Source organism: Schistocerca gregaria, chromosome 1, assembly GCF_023897955.1.
Source record: "Schistocerca gregaria isolate iqSchGreg1 chromosome 1, iqSchGreg1.2, whole genome shotgun sequence".
Taxonomy (NCBI): Eukaryota; Metazoa; Arthropoda; class Insecta; order Orthoptera; family Acrididae; genus Schistocerca; species Schistocerca gregaria.
In genome coordinates, this window is record NC_064920.1 from 373,626,925 (window position 1) to 373,649,070 (window position 22,146).

General features: G+C 38.9%; 1 protein-coding gene across 5 annotated transcripts in view; it reads right to left on the reverse strand.

The window, feature by feature from the left end:
• The window catches only part of LOC126347079 (exportin-7), a 214,861-nt gene that overhangs the window by 172,534 nt on the left and 20,181 nt on the right, over window positions 1-22,146 (reverse strand). For all 5 annotated transcript variants that reach the window (XM_050002240.1, XM_050002241.1, XM_050002243.1 and 2 more), the window contains exon 4: window positions 18,007-18,231. In XM_050002240.1, the coding sequence (XP_049858197.1) occupies window positions 18,007-18,231 (225 nt within the window). The remainder of the gene's footprint in view (window positions 1-18,006; window positions 18,232-22,146) is intronic.

Genomic DNA, 22,146 nt, shown 5'->3' on the forward strand with positions numbered 1-22,146 from the left:
CTATGCTGTTTGTAGTAGTATATCCGTATTCCTATTTTTTTAGGTTCAAATTAATGATGATGTAAATAAAACAGAAAGAAACTTCCACATGGGTAGAATATATTAAAAACAAAGATTGCAAGACTTACCAAGCGGGAAAGCGCCGGCAGACAGGCACATGAACAAAACACACAAACACACACACAGAATTACGAGCTTTCGCAACTGGCAGTTGCTTCGTCAGGAAGGAAGGAAGGAGAGGGAAAAATGAAAGGATGTGGGTTTTAAGGGAGAGGGTAAAGAGTCATTCCAATCACGGGAGCGGAAAGACTTCCCTTAGGGGAAAAAAAGGACAGGTGTACACTCGCGCGCACACACACACACACACACACACACACACACACACACACACACACACACACACACACACACATCCATCCGCACATACACAGACAGGGAAGTCTTTCCGCTCCCGGGATTGGAATGACTCCTTACCCTCTCCCTTAAAACCCACATCCTTTCATTTTTCCCTCTCCTTCCTTCCTTCCTGACGAAGCAACTGCCAGTTGCGAAAGCTCATAATTCTGTGTGTGTGTTTGTGTGTTCTGTTCATGTGCCTGTCTGCCGGCGCTTTCCCGCTTGGTAAGTCTTGCAATCTTTCTTCCTATTTTTTTATTCGTTATGAAACCCACTCCTGCAGTATCCCTATTTGATTTTGTATTTATATCTTTATATTCATCAGACCGGAAGTCTTGTTTCTCCTGCCACCGAACTTCACTAACTCCCACTGTATCTAACTTTTAACCCAACCATTCCCCCTTTTTTACGTTTTCTAATCTATCTGAATGATTAAGGGATCTCACATTCCACACTTCGATGTGTGGAACACCAGTTTTGTTTCTCCTGATTATTACATCCTCGTGAGTAGTCCCCACCCATAGATCCAAATACGGTATTCTTTTACCTCCGGAATATTTTAACAAAGAAGGCAGCGTCATTATTTAACGATACAGTAAAGCTGCATTCCCTCAGGAAAAATTATGGCTGCAGTTTCCCCTTGCTTTCAACCATTTGCAGCACCAGCACTGCAATTGCAGCTACAGAAAAAGCTGCTTCCCCTATTCAGGAACCACACATTTGTCTGGCCTCTCAACAGATACCACTCCATTGTGGCTGCACCTACAGTACGGCTATCTGTATTGCTGTGACACTTAAGCCTCCCCCACCAACAAGGAGGTACATGGGTCAAGGGGGGAGGGGGGGCACTATGTTATGTCTATTATTTTACAGATATTGTGAGAGTTTTCTTTCAAGAAATACGTGAGCACATACAATACAAACGGCCAGCAACCACCACTTTCTTTTTCTTATGGTCCATACTTTCTCATACATAAACTTTCAAAGTGTCAAAATGTGATAAAATATATAAAATGCCTATAAAACCCCGCACTGTACCATGAACTTGCAGTGAGACAGTCGAATTCCTGAAATCCAATAACTGTGGCCTTTGGCCTGGCAAGGAGCACCACAGTCCTTGGTCAATTGGTAAACCATGGAACTCTGGTGTATTACACCACACACAGTCCTGGCCTGCAGGCAGATCAGACTGGATCCGAGAGGCAGGGCCAACACATTAGTGGGAAACAATGGGCTTCAGATCAGCAGGCCCAAAGCATTAAGCGATGACCACAGCAACAGCCTGGAGTTTTGGCCTATCATGGAAGTCCACTTGTGTGGCCAGCTATTCACTTGTCACAGACACCATGTTGATGAAATGGACTGCTGTGATCAATCTATGCAACAGATTACTTGTGCAAATACTCTGATAATCAATAACAATGATGATAGGTAGCAACTTACCATACAGATGATCACTGAGCCACAGACAGACACACAGAAAAGACAATCACACTCTCAAAACTAAATTATTGGTCAAAGCCTTTGTCAGAAAATGCGAGTGCATTTACACTATCACTCAGATGCATCTCACGCACAAAGGCCCGCCATTTACACCCAGTGTGTCAACAGTCTGTGAGAATCAGATTCAAACAAACCACTTCTCATGCCTCCCTGCCTCTCGTTGGCAGCTGCTAGGATAGTGGCAAGAACTGGTGGCAGCACTGACTGCAAGCTGAGGGAACCGGTAGAGAGGGGAGAAGAAGTAAGAATGAAGGAGTAGGGAAACGGCACACGTTTTCAGCTGCACCCATCCAGCAACAACATACGAGATCTCAGTAAACAAACCATTTCATCAACCGAGACAAATACAAGTTTTTTCCAGTCTTCTTTTTTTCAAATTTCCATGATACATTTGAAATTCTCTGATATCCCCTGATTTCCAGAACTTGTGGCAAACGTGCAGACGCATTACAACTCGGTTGTTGGCGCTGCATCTTTCAGTCAGGAAAGGAAGTGTGGAGGTCATTATCCGCAGTGTTGTATATTCAAAAGTGTGTGCAATATAGGTCCCGAGGTGTCTACTGGTGGATCACAAATCACACAGAAAAAACATTTGTCTTGACTTGATGCAATGTTTTGAAGCTGAGGGGAAGGCCTTCTTGTCCCAGATTGTGACAGGTGATGAAACCTGGGTTCACACAGTGAAGCACTGGCTCCACCACCAGGACAAGTATTGGTATGGACAGGGCATACACGCCCTTGTTTCGAGCTGGAGGAAGGCCACAGAACGGGATGGAGATTATGTGGAAAAACAGGATGTGTAGATAAAACACCATTCTTTCATGTGTATAATTCTCATTATGTTCAATAAAGAACTACTGAAGAAAAAAAAATGTGGTGCATTACTTTCTGGGCAAGCCTTGTACGTTTCCAGGCAATTGTCAACCCCTGCACCTATCACCAGCCTTCCGTATTTCGCTTGTCTTATGGCATTGCAATCTTCCTACTGATATCACTATCCATGAACAGGAATGGACCTTCTGAGATTGTCAACCAGATCATTTATGTATACTGTAAACAATAAAGGTCGTGCAATACACTACTGGTGTTCTCCCACAATTATCTTGTCCATCTGTTGATTTTCTCCTATTGAGAACAATCTGCTAGCAAGCTTTGAATCCAGTTAAAAATCTAATCCAATATTCAGTAACTTGTAATTTGTTCACTATACTAAAGTTTGCAACTAGTAAGGGAATCCCGTATTTCACCGATGAACGAATCAAGTAGAGTTTCACAAGGACTGTGTTATGAAATCTCTCATAATTTTTATAAATAATACTATGATAGGCTGACATTGGAGATACATGGCTGTAATTATGTACATCTGTCTGATGGACTTTCACGGAAACAGGAATGACCCATACTTTTCACAGGCATGTGGTGTGGTCTGTAAACTGAAGAATGAGCCGCACTTCTGGTGGGGGAAGTGACCTTACCTGAAAGAAGCCCTTACCTACCACAGAGAATCATTAAGAACCAGTTTTTGGTCCAGTAGTGCAGTACAGTATGCTGTGATAAACACAGATTATGTTGGTGTATGTTTCTTGCATTCGTTATATTACTTAATTCCTGTACTCAATATATTGTTAACATATTTACTGAAAAATAAAACAATGGACATTCCAGGTTGAAATATCAACAGTTATGGGAAGGATAGTCAGCTACTCACCGTAAAGCTCCCATGTCAAGTTGCAGATAGGCAGAACAAACAGACGGTTACATACTGAGCTTTTGGTCAAAGTCTTCTTCAGAAGAGAAAAGAAAAACATACACAAACATTCACACAAGCAGGCATACCTCATGCACTCCCGAGTAATGTCTCAGAGTGCTCTGGTCAGACTGTGGTTGTTCCGTTGAACATAAGCAGCAGTCTAGTGGGGCAGGGAAGGGGGAGAGATAGCAGGGTACAGGTTGCGGAGAGAAGAGCGCTGTCTGGCAGAGTGTGCAGGGCAAGCCTGCCAGGAACAGCATCAAAAGTTTGAGGGAGGGGAGGGGCACAGAGATTGGAAATAGAGAGGAGCAGGGAGGGGAAAAGATTGGTGAGTGCATGGGCAAACAATGTGCACAATGAGAGCAAGGGGATGTGAACTGGGAGTAGGTGATAGGACAACGGGGTTGGAAATGTTGGGTGGAGTGCGTGTGGACAATAAGTGATCATAGGTTGAGGCCAGGATAATTTCAGGAATAGTGAATGTGTTTGAAGTGTAGCTTCCATTCATGCAGTTCAGAAAAGCTGATAGTGGAGGGCACCATCTGGGTGCCCTGGGTTTTGAGGCAGTGAAGGCACAAAAGCAAATCTGCAGCACAGCTATGGGCACCCACATGGTACCGTCCTATGCCAACAAGTATATGGGCCATCTAGAGGAAACCCTACTAGCTTCATAAGATCCCAAACTCTGGTCTGTTTCAGACTCATTGACCTATTTTAACGGTATAGACTCAGGGACAAAAGACCCCCATCCTCACTCCTTCACAACCTCAATGGCTTTTCTCCCACACACTTCACCTCTGCCTCAAGCCAGCGTGCCACCTTCCTTGAGATTGACCATCTCTCTGATAGCTCCATTCACACCACTGTCCACATTAAACCCACCAACCACAAACAGCACCTATTTAAATATTTAAGTTGATTTTCAATTCCATTTTTAAATTTACTTGTGTCAGATGCCTACCTCTTCAGTATGCGCAAGTAATTCGGAAATATCAACAATCAAATTTGAAAATCAGATGAAGTGTCCAAAATAAGACCACACCTATGATATCATTAAATGTGTAAAATGAAAGAGTTCACAAAAGTGAACCAGAAAGACCGAGGAACAACTTCTAAGGAACTGTCATTCACTGTTCATTTCAGTTGCAGTCAGTCATTCGGTCGCAGTTGGTATCTTTCCTGAGAACGGTCTTTCAATTTGTTCCCCATTGATCTCATTGCCAAGAAAGATTGTTCACCATTCGCTTCTGCCAGTCTTACTCCTGCCTCGGTCTCATTGCTCAGTCTAGTTCCTTCATTTCTTGTTCCCTCCTTGATACTGTTCTTTTTTGGGCAGTCACTCATTCCTTGTTCCAGTACAACTTTTTTATAATTATGTGACATAAAATATTATGTTGTATAAAATACCATATTTACCCAAGTATAGGTTGACATTGATTATAAGATGCCCCCCTTTATTCCAAGAGGCTTCATGAGAATTGGGAATGTAGGTCTCATGGGAAGAGTGCAAGTGCCAACTCCCTGCAGTCACGCTATTCACCTATGTCCTCTGTGGCTCAGATGGATAGTGTGTTTGCCATGTAAGCAGAAGATCCCGGGTTCGAGTCCTGATTGGGGCACACATTTTCAGCTGTCCCTATCGAGGAATATCAACAACACCTGTCAGCAGCTGAGGGTTTCAATTAATTTCATTTATTCTAGAGAAGCTGCACGGTCATCAATGGTATCTGTTCTTTCAAGAACAGTTACTACCTTCATACATAAACGAAAAGAAATTGTTCACATTAATTTGAAGACTTTTTTCTTCTACACTTTTCACTTATTAACCCTGTCAACCATGGCGGTACTTTTCTTTAATAATAATAATAATAATAATAATAATTGCACAGCTATGAAATTTGTTGTGATTTCTGAGGGTGTGGTTACACATACTTCGCTTCTGTATCAGGGTGTACAAGCAGACAAGGAAAAAAAAATCCCAGATTTTTCCCAGATTTCCCAGTTAAAAATACACTTTCTCCCAGTTGAAAATACACTTTTTCCGTGTTAAGTGACAGTATACTTTCCATCAGAACTGTAAAACTTATCAATTCTTTGAATGGTTATGGTTTTATACACCAGTGTAGAATTTTTTGTCACTTTAGGAAACAAAACTCAAGGGGAAGAAAAACATGTTTTGGATAGATCTTTGATGTACAGTAATGTGTATGCTGCATATTTTTGTATTATGAAAGTTTAAACTCAATTTCACTAAACATTGCATGTTACTTTACGAAGCATCGATATCGAGATTGCGATGCGCTTTTGTAAGACAGTCATAGCTCATGTCACCTGATCTTTCCAGACAATGGCAGCGGATATTCAGAGCATAGGACATGTTATGTAGTCAACCAATAGAAACATCACTGTTGAGTAGCACGAATACACAAATAGGCAAAGTTAATGGTTTAAATTAATATACATAGAGTTGCTACAAGAAAAGAAAAGCTTTCACATACAATAATGGTCTCGAAGATTAATAAGCTGCAAGAGAAGCTAAGGTTTCACCTACAATGTTGATCTTTTTTTCATGTGTAACACTTTATGATGCATAACACAAATGCACCAGTAAAATTTTTAATAATGACATAAATGTCTGATGTTCTGGGCTAGAAATTCTTCTAAATGGCTCCTCATCGAAGAGTAGATTTTTAAATGAGAGTCAAGCCCTCTGTGATTTAAGAAATTCATCATTCATTCTTGCACGTAGTTCATCTTGCGTAAAAGGGAATTTACTTTAAAAGTAACGCTTTCCAAATGACCATTCACAATATTTTCCTGCGAACTGTTAGAAACAGGCTCGTTCCAGCAGTTGTCAAAGAGTACCATATAACAGAAATCTGTGAGCTTGCACAGCTACGACGACATAAGAAGCCCATACATTCGTATGTGTTAAACATGAAAATATCTTACATTATGTCATAAAAGAAACAAGACATCAGAGGATCCTCCAAGAGCATCGGAATTTCATGAACCACACTAAAATGCATAATTCAGCTTAAAGTGCACATTTGTATGTCCAGATTCCCAATGAAGTAGGCCTTGGCATGATATTAAGCTTTTCAGTGTGGTTTTCAGAATGTAAATTTCCTTGGAGAATCAGTACTGTATTATCTCATGTTTGTTCCTTTGTTATGACATAACGCCATACGTGCTAGAAGATGAAAACGTGTACTTGAAAATGCAGCGAACAGTTGAAACTAGCCAATAATGTGGAATTAAACACTTCGTTTCAAAGAAATTGACTGCCTCAGTGTAAAAGACTAAAAAAGAAGCCAAATTTCTGTAACTAATCAGGGGGGGGGGGGGGGGACCTTCGCTGTTCTGCAACATGATTAATGCTAACAACACAATTTAGCCTTCCGTAATTATGTGAATGTATTTTAATTCACTTGATAGCTCTCGGCCACAGAAATCCGTTTCATTTTTATTTGATGTGAGAGCAGTAAACGAACAGGAAACAGCAAAATCACTAAACGGAAACACTAGTCACATGGAGACTACTCCATCTCTCCACTACAACTCAGACTGCCCTGTGCATCAGCCCCGAATTTACAATACTTCCGAACCAGGGCAACAGTAGATAGTGGCGTCCCCCTGTAAGCATTTGAGATTGGGCTTTTCATTTTGTAGCACACATCTTTCTGAACAGTCTGATACATAAAACATATATGTTCAAGGAAATGTAAGACATGTTATTTGGTCTTAGGTGAGCTAAAGTGCAGCGCCATGCCTCTTCACACAGTATTCTTCTATTGCATGTTACTGTATTTCGTTCAGTGGAATTCAAACGTGTACATTTTATAACGGATGCCATCAAACTATATTCAGGATGGGGGAAATTAAAATGTCCTGTGGTGCCTCTCCAGTCCCCAGTCAACAATTAATACTGGATGGGATTATTTGTAACCAGGAGAAAAAGAACTCTTCAGAAAATTTGCCCTCTTTATTGCCTATTTGCTAATAACTTGCTGTTTTGTGTGACAAAAATTAAATATAGGATACATAAAACTAGTAAAGACAAGAGACAAGCAAGACAGATGACAACCACACTTCTGTATCCAGAAGCAGAAGAAGGTACTACTCATACGCGACTCAACTGTGCCTGTGCAGGAGCCCGCTCGCAACTGCTCAAACGAATCTAATAAACAGTAGTGACATCACACTCATCGAAGGCAATTTGTTGTTATGAAGCATTGTACAGTCTTCCTAAAGCCTTTGACACATTTTTCTGTTGCCACACGGTTGTATGACCACTGTGTTTTGTTGCTGTATACAGCGCATTTCCTTTGCAACTTAAATTTTATTTTTGTTTTTTCTTTGGTTGATGTTTTATTGCTGCAGTATTTTTCAGCGGTATTGAGATACAGTAATATCCTTTGTTAGAGTACCAGTTCTTATCAGTCAAAATTACAAAAATTTAATTGAAAACTAAAACAATGAAAAATTCCCGGAATTCTAAAAATTTCCCGGGTTTTTTCCAGTTGTCTCCTGGATGAAAAAATTTCCGGGTTTTTCCCAGATCTCCTGGGTCATATACACCCTGTATATTGATGTCAGAATATTACAATGTCACTTGCTTCCAAACATATCATCTGCCCATTACTCTCTCATTGGCCGTCTAGAACCAGTAGCTGACACTCCCCCTTTTGTTCTCATCATACATCACAGAGCGTCGACAACACTGCAGCAAGAAACACGTAACTACATACCTGGCCACTATCTAACTTTTACCGCCTCCTGCAGAAATAAATACTATTGTTGAGCATTTGTATAATTTTAAAGTAAACTCGATTCCAACTACAAATAGATGCAGGCAAACTGAGTTTAAATGTGGTCCATATTTCTCAAAAGCCCAAGTCCACAGTATGCATTCCCATGGTTGACAAAATGTAATTTGTTGCCGTCTCACTACTCCCCTCTCTGCACTCATCTAGTTCTCAGCCAAATTGGTATCACTGTTCCCCGTCCAACTTTTCCACGGTGCTGTGCTTGAGCAACTTTGAAACATGGACAGCAATGAATTCTACAGTGAAAGTCATATGTAACAACAGCAACTAATGCCAAAATAAAAGATTGCTATCATGATTCAGTCCGATTCTTGCACCTTTGCTCATCCTGTGAGACTGATGTCTGTTGATACTATCTCCACAGCGGGTCTTGCTGCTGTAATTTATTCCCACAACAATTACAGTGAGTTTAATATGAATGATTTTGTTTGTTAGACATTTCATTCTGCATTAATTTTCCTTCTTGTTTCATCTAAATGTCGCTATCGTGCTCTAAAACTGATTAAAAGCTGGTAACATTTTTACCCTATATTCTAACAAGTGAACAATGACTGAATTCCACATTTGCAACCCACTTTGTAAATGATTATAGTCTCTCATAATCAAATAAAATATAGATCTGGATTCATAATCAAGTAATGTTTTTGAAGTACAATATTTCTCTTTCTGAAAGTTACCTTTACTAAAATGCAGCATTAATGTTTGTATGCTGTATACACTGTATCCATCTGTGTATGAGAACTTTTATAAACATGTTCAAATATAACAACAGTTTGTAACATGATAGAATTTTGTGCTATTTCCTCCTGTCTTTTGTAAAAGTGATAAATTTTACACAACAGATTGTTGTTTTGGTTAGTTAATAGTTTCTTGCATGCCGGTATCCCTTGCACTAGTGCTGCACAAGTCAAATATCACATCATTGTTCTAGCAATGTCGATACCTTATCAAGCACTTCAGCATATTGGAAAATCTTAAACCTATTCGGACGGGAGTATTGTTTGTGCAGTCCTGCCCTTCGGAATTCTGCATGTAAGCTCAATATCCAAAGCTTCATCTATAAGTGGAAGACAACACCTACATACTCTAATAAACAATGTAAAAATGTTGACCTCAGCACCAACAGTTTAATCTGGTTCAAATGGCTCTGAGCATTATGGGACTTAACTTCTGAGGTCATCAGTCCCCTAGAACTTAGAACTACTTAAACCTAACTAACCTAAGGACATCACACACATCCATGCCCAAGGCAGGATTCGAACCTGCGACAGTAGCGGTCGCTCGACTCCAGATTGTAGAGCCTAGAATCGCACGGCCGCTCCGGCCGGCTTTAATCTGGGAGTATATTTTTCACATGACAAATTCAGGGAAAAAACCTCATCTTATAATCATGTAAACACAGTATATATATTAAAATTGCTACTGAACTGTTTTGGAAACACACATACCTCTAAAAGTGATCGTATTTTATGCTGTTGTGACAGAAATTAATGATTTAATTAACAAGCCATTCAACAAAACTATGTTCTGCCTTTTCCCACAGTAAGTTAAATGACTGACATTTGCATGTATAATTATGAGCATTGAGCTAGTAGTGAACTTTTCGAATACATTTCTGTGTAAAATCCATATTTTAAACCTCTACAGCCCCATGTGACTTCAAAGTCACATACCAGTTTTGTTGTTATTTTCTGTAAGTGATTGAGAATGGACCTTTGTCAACCACTGTAATATCCAAGTTTAAACATGGCAGCACTTTCCTGTTTTTGGCAGGTTATTAATTATCATTTATGTAATTATATCATATCCATTGCGAAGCACATGTTGAAGTGTCTACTAAGCTGTTACTTGACTAATTGTTTTTCCATGTTTATTTTGTGTCATAAGAAGGGAAAAATATTGCTGATATTCTGTGAGTATTCTAATTAATACATATCCCAAATCATTGCAATTATTCTAATTTATATTAGCATTTATTTGAATACTAGCTTTGTGACTCTCAAGTTACACGGAACAGTTATAGCATGTAGTAGGTAACCATCATGTAGCTCTTTTATTTGCAATGTAGCAAGCATGAATTATAACATGATATGGCAGAAGAAAGAGAAAACACACATAAGGAAAATCAATAGCTATATATCTGATGAATCAGTGACTGTGAAACAAAAATTCTGACGAGATTGAATACTGCAATCTGAAATGTCTGACAGTGGTGATAGACTATGTTCTAATGAAGAGTAAGAACTATTCCAGGTAGTGATGATGAATCATATGGTTATCATACGGAAGCAAATGTTTTGCAACTGGATTGTGATATTTATAAGCTTCATGAGAGCAATAAAAATAATGAAGAGTTTACATTAAAATAATTTTGTTACTCACTAGGCCATCATGGACCAGTGTTAGTTCAAAGTCCAAAACTCTAATTTTCCTAAAATTATCTCATTTATCAATCAATAACCTATTTTCCCATTTCTATTCAGAAAATTAATTTTTTGATCAAAAGGAAAAAAAATTATGACCAGAGAGCGTTCAGTAGATTAATACCTATTTAGTGCTGAATTTCATTTAGGTTTCACATTCACTTCTTAATGGCTGTCTCAGGTCACTCAAAAGATCTCTTTCTCAAATAACTGAGGAGTGATTCCACACGTGAACTTTAGGGACCCTTTCAACTAACTAGTCATCACAAACTCGTTATCTTTTCCAATTGCAAGAATCTCCAAAGCAATGATGTGATGGAGTTGCAATGATGTGTGATGGAGTTCAAATATTGTTTCTTTTCACTTACAAAGTTCTGACAATCTCCCAGCATATTTATTAGCTGTCCTCATTGCTGACACGGAGCTTCGAATTTTAGTACGCAATTTCCCAGCTCCTGAACCAGAAGATGTGATTCCTCCAAATGAATTTTTACTTCCCACACAGATAGTATGCCACTTTATGGTGCAGTTAATTTACACACCGGCTCATTGTAAAGCAAAACTGCTACGACGGTTTGACAGACAACAGTTTACTTCTAGTTATATAACGCTAAGATCAATTGCTGGGGTGATATTTTGCACCTTTTTTTTTTTTTTCTTCTCCTTAACCTTTTAAGTGGGCATGGCGGATATACACACTCATGCTCTGCTATTGCACAGTGGGTTCAAAGGATATATCTGTCCACTGCATTCTGTGGCTAGTAGCTAGTGGGAATGACGAGTTATCGGTCTGCTGTTGACACTGTGGTATTAGTTGAGCTTTGTCCACTAGATGGCAGCTCTTATCACACAACACAGCGTGTTCTAGGCTAGTTATAACATTGTCCACCTGACCGAGCGTCTAGAAAATGCGTCCTGTGAGGTAGCCGCAAAAGTGCGACTTTTTCATCTGTGTTTACCGCAGCGTTAGTGAGTGATCTTTTGCAATGACGAAAATAATTCGTTTGTCAGGTTCGGAGATTGAGAAGCTGCTTTTAGAAAGTGACGATAATTTCAGTGACAGTTCTGAAAGTTTTCAAGATACAGATGTTGAGGCTAGTGAAAGTGACTTTGATTCAGAAACATCTGATGACGAGGCACTACTGCAACAGACGGTACCCAGTGAATTTGTGTGTGCTATTTCAGTTTGTATTCAATATTTGTTCAGTGGTAATAGTGGCACAGTTGTGACTATAAAACAAAATGATGTGATGAGTTGTTTTGTGTGTTTTGTGGATGATGCTTTGTGCACAATGATAGCTGAACAAACGAATTTATATGCAGAACAGTTCATAGCTTCTCATCCCAATTTAGCAGCACACTCCAGGGTTCACAGTTGGCAGAATACTACATGCAACGAGGTAAAATCACTTATTGGAATGCTTGTACTTCAAGGAGTTCTTCACAAACCAGACCACAAAATGTACTTTTCAAAGAGGAAATCAGTCAACACACCTTTCTTCAGGAAAGTGATGAGTGAAAAGCAGTTTCATCTTCTATTGAAATTCCTCCACTTTGCTGACAATACCTCATATGATCCACTAGGCACTATCAGCAGAAAACTATTCAAAATTCATCCCATTATGGAGCATCTGCGGTGTAAATTCAGATCAGTGTACATGCCAGAAAGGATCACCACCACTGACGAACTGTTGCTGCTCTGAAAAGGACGGCTTGGATGGAAACAATATATTCCGTCAAAGCATAGCAGATTTGGCATCAAATTGTACGAACTCTGTGAAAGCAGTTCTGGGTATGTATGAGACTTTTTTGTTTACACTGGAAAGGACACTAATTATGGTAGCCATTATCCAGACGAAAAAATAACCTCTCTAATTGTTTTGGAGCTTGCACACGATCTACTCAGGAAAGGCCAATGTATTTATCTTGACAACTGGTACACCAGTACAGATTTGGTGGACAAACTAACCAGCAATAACACCGATGTCGTCGGCGCAATGCGGCAAGACAGGAAGGGGTTCCCTGACTTTGTAAAAAAGGAAAAACTGAAGAAAGAGGAGTACATAACAGGGTACAAAGGCAAGCAGACGGTAATGAAATGGAAAAATAAAAGAGACGTTGTTATGGTCAGCACCTTCCACGACGATACATTTGTATATGTAAACTCAAAGAAGGGAATCGTTCAAAAGCCACAAGTTGTCGTTGACTACTACAACGAGAATATGGGGGGGAGGGGCGGGGGGGGGGGGGGGGGGGCGTGGATAGGTGGGATTCTCAGTTACAAAGCTACCAGATGGCCAGAAGCAGGCTGAAAAAAATACTGTCAGAAGCTTTTCCGCCATTTGTTGGACATTGCATGCTACAATGCATAAATTCTGTTCAAGAAGCATGGTGGCGAACAAAGAAGAATGAGCTTCCTGATTAGTCTTGGTGAACAGTTGACCATATCTTCACCACATCAAGGGACATCAGTAGGACACCCACCTCGAACACCAAAAGCAACACGCCTTACAGCCAGGCATTTTCCAGACCTTCTGCCACCCACAAGGAAGAAAAGACCAACAAGGAGAAGGAGGTGTGTGGTGTGTACGAGAAAAGGCCTTTGCAAAGAGACTTCATACTGGCGCGCAGAATGCAAAGTTTCCTTGTGTGCAGCACCTTGTTTTAAAATGTTTCACACTGAAAAGATATGTAATACTGCGAAAATACAGTTTTGTTAACTTCTGCAATATATTTTATTCATTTCCACCCAATATCAATTTAAATTCAATAATGAAAACGCAAAGGAAAGCGTGAGAACAGTGCCCAGCACCACCGCGAACGGGCGTGCTGACGTATATTACCCACTGTGGAAGAGGCGCGCGCGCAAACTACCCACTTAACAGGTTAACATTTGAGGTGAAGTTGGTGTGTACACACACACACACACACACACACACACACACACACACACACACACACAGTGCACTCCATTAACCCGTTATTAGGCACATAGAAAAATATTATGAAGAAAAACATATTGTGTAACTTAAAAAGTAAATGTATATTGTCACAGGAAAAATTTTACATGCATCTGGACTTGTCTAACACTGATCTACTTTTTTTCCTGAAATACATTGCCCATACAAGGCACATAGGTACTACAATGTGAAGTACTACAATCTTGTTACTGTGTCTGAAAAGTGAAATGTCATAAAACAATTCCTCTTTGGTACACAGCACACAACAGTTCAACATTTTACATTCCCTTTGACTGACACACTGCCAAGTCGCCAAAACTTGTCATTGTGCATCGTTCACTGGCAGATGAGCTGCAGTCTACTACTTCTGGGCCGTTTGAGCATCCAATGATGGTCTGCCAAGTTTCCTCTTTTCAGAAAACATCAGTCTTTTTGCAGTGTCCACTTGGAACTGTTTCAGTGAGATTTTGCTGTCATTTGTTTCTCACTGATGTAAGAGCTGTGCATTCATGACACAGAAATCTAAAGAGAATCCACAAACAGATGACGATACCATCATTTTGAGTTCAGTGATACTCTGCACAGTAAGTGTTAGTGCCAAATCCACTCCCCCATGTACTTATTGTACTGGTGTAAAGCACTGGGGCAAGGCACTTCGGTCTTTTTCTCCTCCTTCAAATTCCATCTTTTTATACAGATGTAAGAGGATGAATCCCACAGAAAGCTTCCCAACACAAAATTTTACTGTCTGTCCATGTGCAGTTATGACCACAGAATTATTGCCCTTCCAGTAGGCAAAACAGCCAAACCACTGCTTCTGGAGCTTTTTGTTACCATCTGAAGAGCAATTTTCCTATCCTCCCCCCCCCCCCCCCCCCAAATGTGCATGTTGAATTTACATTCAACTGTTTCATATAAATTATTATATCCAGTGCACGGAAAAAATTGTCAGAAATGTACTTTACATGGCCACCAGAACAGTAAGAGAGGTGAGGGTCTTTTGGTGGTAAAGTAGTGCTTTTATTTCTTCTACAAAATCTGTCTGCTTCCATCTCCAATATCCCAAAAATTAGTATTCTGTGCAGGTAATCACCTAACTAAGGGGTATACAGAAAATTTATAGAAAACTGAAATTTCTGTCACATTCAAAATTATTGTCCTCCCATGAATCACCCTGTATTTCAGGCCAGAGGCGGATAGCATCAGTTAGCATTGCTGACAGAGCATGCTTCAAGACCATGCCAGATGCGAACATCAAGAATTGTGGAAAGAATGTCACATGTGGTTCTGAGGTGACAAGCAGTATGCGAGTTTGAGAGGACGCTCACTCTCAGCCTCGGGAGCAACAGCACACACATCTTCTGCAATCTCCTTTCCTATTTTTTGGACTTCCATCCACCACAGCTCAGCCATGATGGCTCCTCCAAGTAGTTGGTGGCATCCCTAGGTGAAATTTTCCTGTATTCAGTCCCTGATAATGTATGACATGCTTACCTACTGAGCCTTAGTTTTCACTTAAAATGTCTATGTACACCCATCTTTCCTAGTATTCTGGCAATTACTCCCAATTCGGCCTTCTGTTCACTGTGCTATGTATAAAAGTTACACAAACACACGTATTCACAAAGGCAAATATAGGAACAAGTACAATTATAGAATATTAAACACACAGCTACTGATGACTGTGTGACACAGTGAAATATTTTACACATACCATCATCCCTCAAACTCTGAAACCGGTTTTTTCGAGTATTTTTGAGAAGTGAACTTTACAGCTTTACGAAATTTACATCTAAATGCTGACCTTCAATATCTCTTAGTTGAAAGAAAATTGAGTCTTCTCTAACGATTTGTTGAAAGTAATTTTCAGATACGATGACCAGAACCCCCAAAAAACAAATGTTTTTCATATCAGGTGCATTGTGCTGCCACCTACTGGCAGGTACTCCGTATCAGCAACCCCAGTAGTCATTAGACATCATGAGAGAGGAGAATAGGGCGCTCCACGGAACTCACAGATTTCGGACATGGTCAGGTGATTGGGTGTCACTTTTGTCATACATCTGTACACGACATCTAAACGCTCCTAAACATCCCTAGGTCCACTGTTTCCAATGTGATAGTGAAATGAAACGTGATGGGACATGTACAGCAGAAAAACGTACAGACTGAACTCGTCTGTTGACTAACAGAGACCGCCGAACGTTGAAGAGGATCGTAATGTGTAATAGGCAGACATCTATCCAGACCATCACATAGGAATTCCTAACTGCATCAGAGTCCACTACAAGTACTATGACAGTTAGGTGGAAGGTGAGAAAACTTTGATTTCATGGTCAAGTGACAGCTCAAAAGCCACACATCACATCAGTAAATGCCAAACAATGCCTCGCTTGGTGTAAGGAGCGTAAATATTGGACGATTGAACATTGGAAAAAACATTGTGTCGAGTGACGTATCATGGTACACATGATTCAATGGCAGCGTGTGGGTACAGTGAATGCCTGGTGAACATCGCCTGCCAGTGTGTGTAGGGCCAACAGTGAAATTCGAAGGCAGTGGTGTTATGGTGTGGTCGTGTTTTTCATGGAGGGGGCTTGCACCCCTTGTTGCTTTGCGCGGCACTGCCACAGCACAGGCCTACACCGATGTTTTAAGCACCTTCTTGCTTCCCATCATTGAAGAGCAATTTGGAGATGGTGACTGCATCTTTCAACACGATCGAGCACTTGTTCATAATGCTTAGCCTTTGGCGGAGTGGTTACACGACAATAACATCCCTGTAATGGACTGGCCTGCACAGAGGGCTGTCCTGAATCCTGTAGAACACTGTTGGGATATTTTGGAACGCCAACTTCGTGCCAACCCTCACCAACTGACATCGATATCTCTCCTCAGTGCAGCATTCCGTGGAGAATGAATTGCTATTCCCCAAGAAACCTTACAGTACCTGATTGAACAAATGCCTGCAAGAGTGAAAGCTGTTATCAAGGCTATGGGTGGGCCAACACCATACTGAATTCCAGCATTACCGATGGAGGGTGCCACGAACTTTTAAGTCATTTTCATCCAGATGTCCAGATACTTTTGATCATGTAGTATATATGTAATTAGAAAAATATGAAAGAAAAACTGCACAGCTTATGACTGACAGGGTGCAAAAATGACTGACAGAGCTGCTAAATGGAAACAGTAAAAAGCAATACAAAACAATTCTTTGAGAAAATTTTTACATAGAATACTAATATTCAGTATTTTTGCTTTTTATATGGTGGCATGCAGAATAACAACTAGAAAAGTCTCTCGTCTGTTTGTAGCTTGTCTAGGTAAAACACAATGACTGTTGAAAGTTCTAATTCTGTTGTTAGTATTCTTACTTTACTATCAAATTCCAATAAACACATATTTAACAGATGTGAACGAAATGCTTAGTGAAAAGTAAGCCTGTACTAAACATTAAACTTTAGATGTCAAACAATGGAGAATCCATAATGGAATGATGAAAATATAATTATTGCTACTCACTATATAGAGGAGATGATGAGACGCACACAGGCAAAACAAAAAAAAAGACTGCTATACATTGGAGTTCATGGCCAAGTAAAACGAATGAACAAACGAACGAACGCACACAAGCACACCTTTCACACTTGACCACTGATTCTCTCCACTGAGACAGGCCTCTCAGTGACAAAGTGTGTGTGTGTGGGGGGGGGGGGGGGGGGGGGGGGGGGGTTGCATTCTACTCTACAAGAAGGCATTTTGGTCGTAAGTTCCAATGTATAGTTTTTTTTTTTTTTTTTTTTTTTTTTTTTTTTTGTTCAGTAACTCAGCATGGTGAGTAGCAGTCTATCCTTTTCATAATATTGTTGCTAAACTTTAGATGTGTTTGATAGCATCTAAAAACATATGACCTATGAAAGTGACACACACACACACACACACACACACACACACACACCAAAATTAATTGCATCTTCAAAACATAACTAAAATAGTGTTAAATGCTTGGTCATCAAATACACTTTTCTAAACTGTCTCACCACACAATCAGTTCCAACAAAAATGCAAGTTTACTATCAAGAATATCTCAGTTTTTGTCTGCACTCATAAAAAGTAATAATTAAACAGTATTGGAGACATACCTGTGCTTCATCATTGAAGTTCAGATTTTTACAGTTTTCTCTGGCCGTGCCCAATAAAGAACACGACAATCTAAATATTTCAAACAACTGTGTGTCTCGGAAAGACGATGCAATCTTCCGATGTTTCGTTAGAGAGCGATTTGCATCTACATCAGAAATCTGATTCATCTCACATGTTAGCTGCGATAAGAGCTGCACGCCAATCATACAATGCTCCACACTACCCTTTAAATAAATACAAGATGTTAAATTATTTCAGACAATTCATTTATGATGCTGACACTTATTATATCCATGAAACTGTACAACTGACAACAGCTGAATTATGCATGAAAAGAGCTAGAAAATTACTCCTATAAAATTAAATAAAATGAACAGAAAGAGCAAACTGTTGATTAGATGTTCTAGATACAGACAGAGAAAGTTATATTGCTTTAAAGGCAAGATTAAATATTTGATTGAATACAACAGGAGGTGAGGTGGTAAGCATTGCTTCGAACATAATTTTTCACATATTGTGAGATAAATCTGGTTGGTTACTGCTTTACTGCTTTACCATCACTGCAGCTGTTAATGTCCCAATTTGGCATACAATCAAATGAGCTTATCAATAATTATTTGAAAAGTGTCAGAAATGGTGCCTACACATTGCCATATGCAATTTCCTTAGTCCATATTAGTGTAACACACAAGTAACACTGACTTGGTATATATTAAGGGAAGCTTGTTTCAATATTAGAATCTGAAAAACAACTAATCAGTCACACACATTGATTTTTTAAAATATTAAGCTGGTGTGAAAAAGGTGTCTCAGCGTTAAGTCCTCTTAAAATGAAAAATGCCTGAAATGAAAATTTAAAATGTTATTGTCACATAAAAAGGAAATACATAACAATCCATACTGAAAAAAAAATCAATAAAAAACATTGTATTGCAATTTATGTTAGCATATGTATTTTAGCTACACCACCCATAAATTTCATTCCAAGAGAAAATTTGAACATCTCGTGATTTATTTTAGCCATTTTCTTGTAGAATGTATAATGTCGTACATATTACAATAATTCTTCCGCAGGTTCAATGAAATTTCTTTAAAGCTTTCAACAAGTACAATAGTGTTTGGCTAAATGATTGCAATTTCGTTACAAAGATTAAATTCTGCTGCCATAATATATTTATGACAGCACTTCATTTAACTTCTCTCCCACTCTCTCCCCCCCCTCCCCTTCCCACCAATTCCATCTGACATCAACATAGGGCAGAGTAGTGACTGAAAATGAGATTTAATTTCACTCAAAAGACACTGCATTTATTTTCACACAACACTAAAAATGATTAAAGGTAACTACCTCTCTTTTCACTAAAGCAACCGTATCAGCTGTTTCAAATGAATAAAAAGGCAAAGAGCCAATTATTTCTGTCGTCATCTTTCATATTACACAGCACACTACATTTCCATGCTCATTTCTGACAAGAGACCTGAAGCTGTGTCAATTTCAGTCTTGAATAATTTTATGACAGTTTCCATGTCTACTGCTGCATTTTCTATTGCATTGTGCACTAGCACTATGTTTAGAAAGTACATTAATACAAAGATGGTTATAAAAATGTGAGGAAGCAAGAAAACATAAGAAACAACCAAAAATAACATCCAGAAATTTCACTTGTATCAAAATAGCTGAAAAAATTGTACCACATTTTTTGCTGCTGAAACCGTGTAAAATAAATGCATGATGGATTTTTTTAATGAAGGTGTGATAAAATATGATACTGGCTTATATTGCACAGCTTCACTCCAATATTGCTCAAAAATTTGAACTATACAATAGCTTTTCACTAAACAACAAGTTACACTTTCATTCACAAAGCTGGAGAGGTCTTTAGTACAAGAACATAACTGGCCACAATGAACAAAAGCACACACATAAATGAATGCAGTTATTGACTTGTCTAAAAGCACAAAGAATGAACATGTAATTATAAGCAGAGGAAGAATGACTGCAGACTGGCCAGTTTAAAGAAAGAAACGGATGGAGGGAGGGATGGAGAGAGGGAGGAAGGAGGAGGGAGAGAGAGGAGGGGGGAGTACGAAAAAGTAAAGGACATTCATACCTCATTTGCTCTGATAATCCAAATGGCACTTCTCGTTTGTTACTGAAGAATGAGCTACCTCTCACAAAAGCTGAGCAAATCTTATATTTTTCATTACCACAACTATTACATTGAAAATTGTCTCATTTATAGGACAGCTCTTAATTTTGCTGTATTTACTAATCTTATTTACTGCAATGGTCCCTAACTGTACTTCATTTAGTTCTACGTTTTTTTCCCTTTTTTCTTTTTTTAGAAAATCCTAGTATTATTGTCTTTGTTGTAACTGCCTCAGTTGTGAAATTACTGTTTATGTATTATTTCCATTACACAGGATTTACTTCAACGACCAGTCTTTCTTCTGGCCTGTAAACTTTGAAATAAAAATAATCATACTGGTTTCAAAAACTGAGATGCATTTAACACTTAAATAAGTTACTCCTGCACTATGACCTGCCTTTCTGTGTGTAAAATGATGCAAAGAGCAACAGCAAACTTGGATACTTGCACACACAATAGGTAACTGTATAAGCCAGTGAATGAAAAGGTAAAAAATAAAAAACTCATGAAATTTTTAACTACTGCAGTTTATTTCTCGTATGAATTACAAAATACACATATAATAAATAAAACAAATACTCAATTACAAACTTTTTATACAAAAATTTGCTTTCTGCGATGACCATTTGATTACAAGCATTGCACATGCAGTACTGTAGGCCCTGCTCTGAGGCTGCCGGAAAAATAAGAAATCACTTATTTTCATTATAGGCTTCTTAAATCTTCCTTGCATCACAAACATAATGCAGTAAAACACAATGCACCAGAACAATTACAAGGATTAAATATGAATATATAAGATAGTCCATGAAAGTAAAGACATTACTGGAACAATGAAGCTATTGAAGTGAAATCTGTATTTACTGACACTTTCAGAAATACGAGCCTTGTACATAATGTCCGTGACCCAAAAGCAAACAGTCAGTTTTTCTAATGAACCTACATTTCTTTCTTTTTCTGTAATGAAAAGTCACATTTGATCTACTGAATTTCTCTTTTATAATTACTAGGAAATTTTTTTGCAGTCAGCTGAATGTATTCGATAAAATGATGATGTATTTTTTAACAATTTCATACGAGGTAAGAGTGCTATACCATGGACTCCCTTTCCATGATCTATGCTTTCATTGTCCTTTCCAACTTTTGCATTTAGGTCTCCCATAATAATCAAGATGTCTCTCTTACTGGTACTTTTAATGGTTCACTTAAGGAGGTTTCTGTAGAAGCATAGCATTGGATGACTGTAGCATGTCAAACGTTTGTCTTAAAACGTGCTGTCAGTAGTCTTTCTGAAACCCGTTTCTATTCCATAAGGCTCTTTTTTGCTTCTTTGGTTAATGAAAGAACAACTCCATTACTGTGCTCTGCATCCTCTCCAGCGGGTCCAGAGTATAAAAAGGTGTATCCATCTTGTGTTTCGATTTCTCCAAAATCTAGTGGAGAAATGAATGAAAATGGGAATATGTTTTCAAATTTCTGTGCCAGTCATGATTTGATGATTGGAGGTACATTATTCCCACACAAGAATTGCCATAAGGTTACTCGGGTATCCCCTGATCATAGAACGGAAAACCAAATTGATCATATAGCGCTAAGCAAAAAATTTAGAAGGCCACTGATGAATGTGAGAAATAAATGTGGGGCTGATATTGGCAGTGATCACCACCTTATTGTTGCAAATTTTAGACTAAAATCATGGCTAAAAATAGAAAGTTCGAACAACGGAACAAAAAATATGATGTGGAAAAACTTAGAATAACAGCAAAACAAAAAGCTTTCTGTACTAAGGAACTGCTACGACACTCTCCAAGAAGCACAGGAAAATGATGAAAATAGTGTTGATACATGGACTCAGATTAAGGACATCTATTGCAATAAACAAACAGGTCCTTGGCTTTAAAAACCATTTGAAGAAAAATTGGATGTCTGAGCGTACATGGAATTTTATTAGCTGTAGGAAGGAGATTAAGGCAAAATTAAATATGAGTA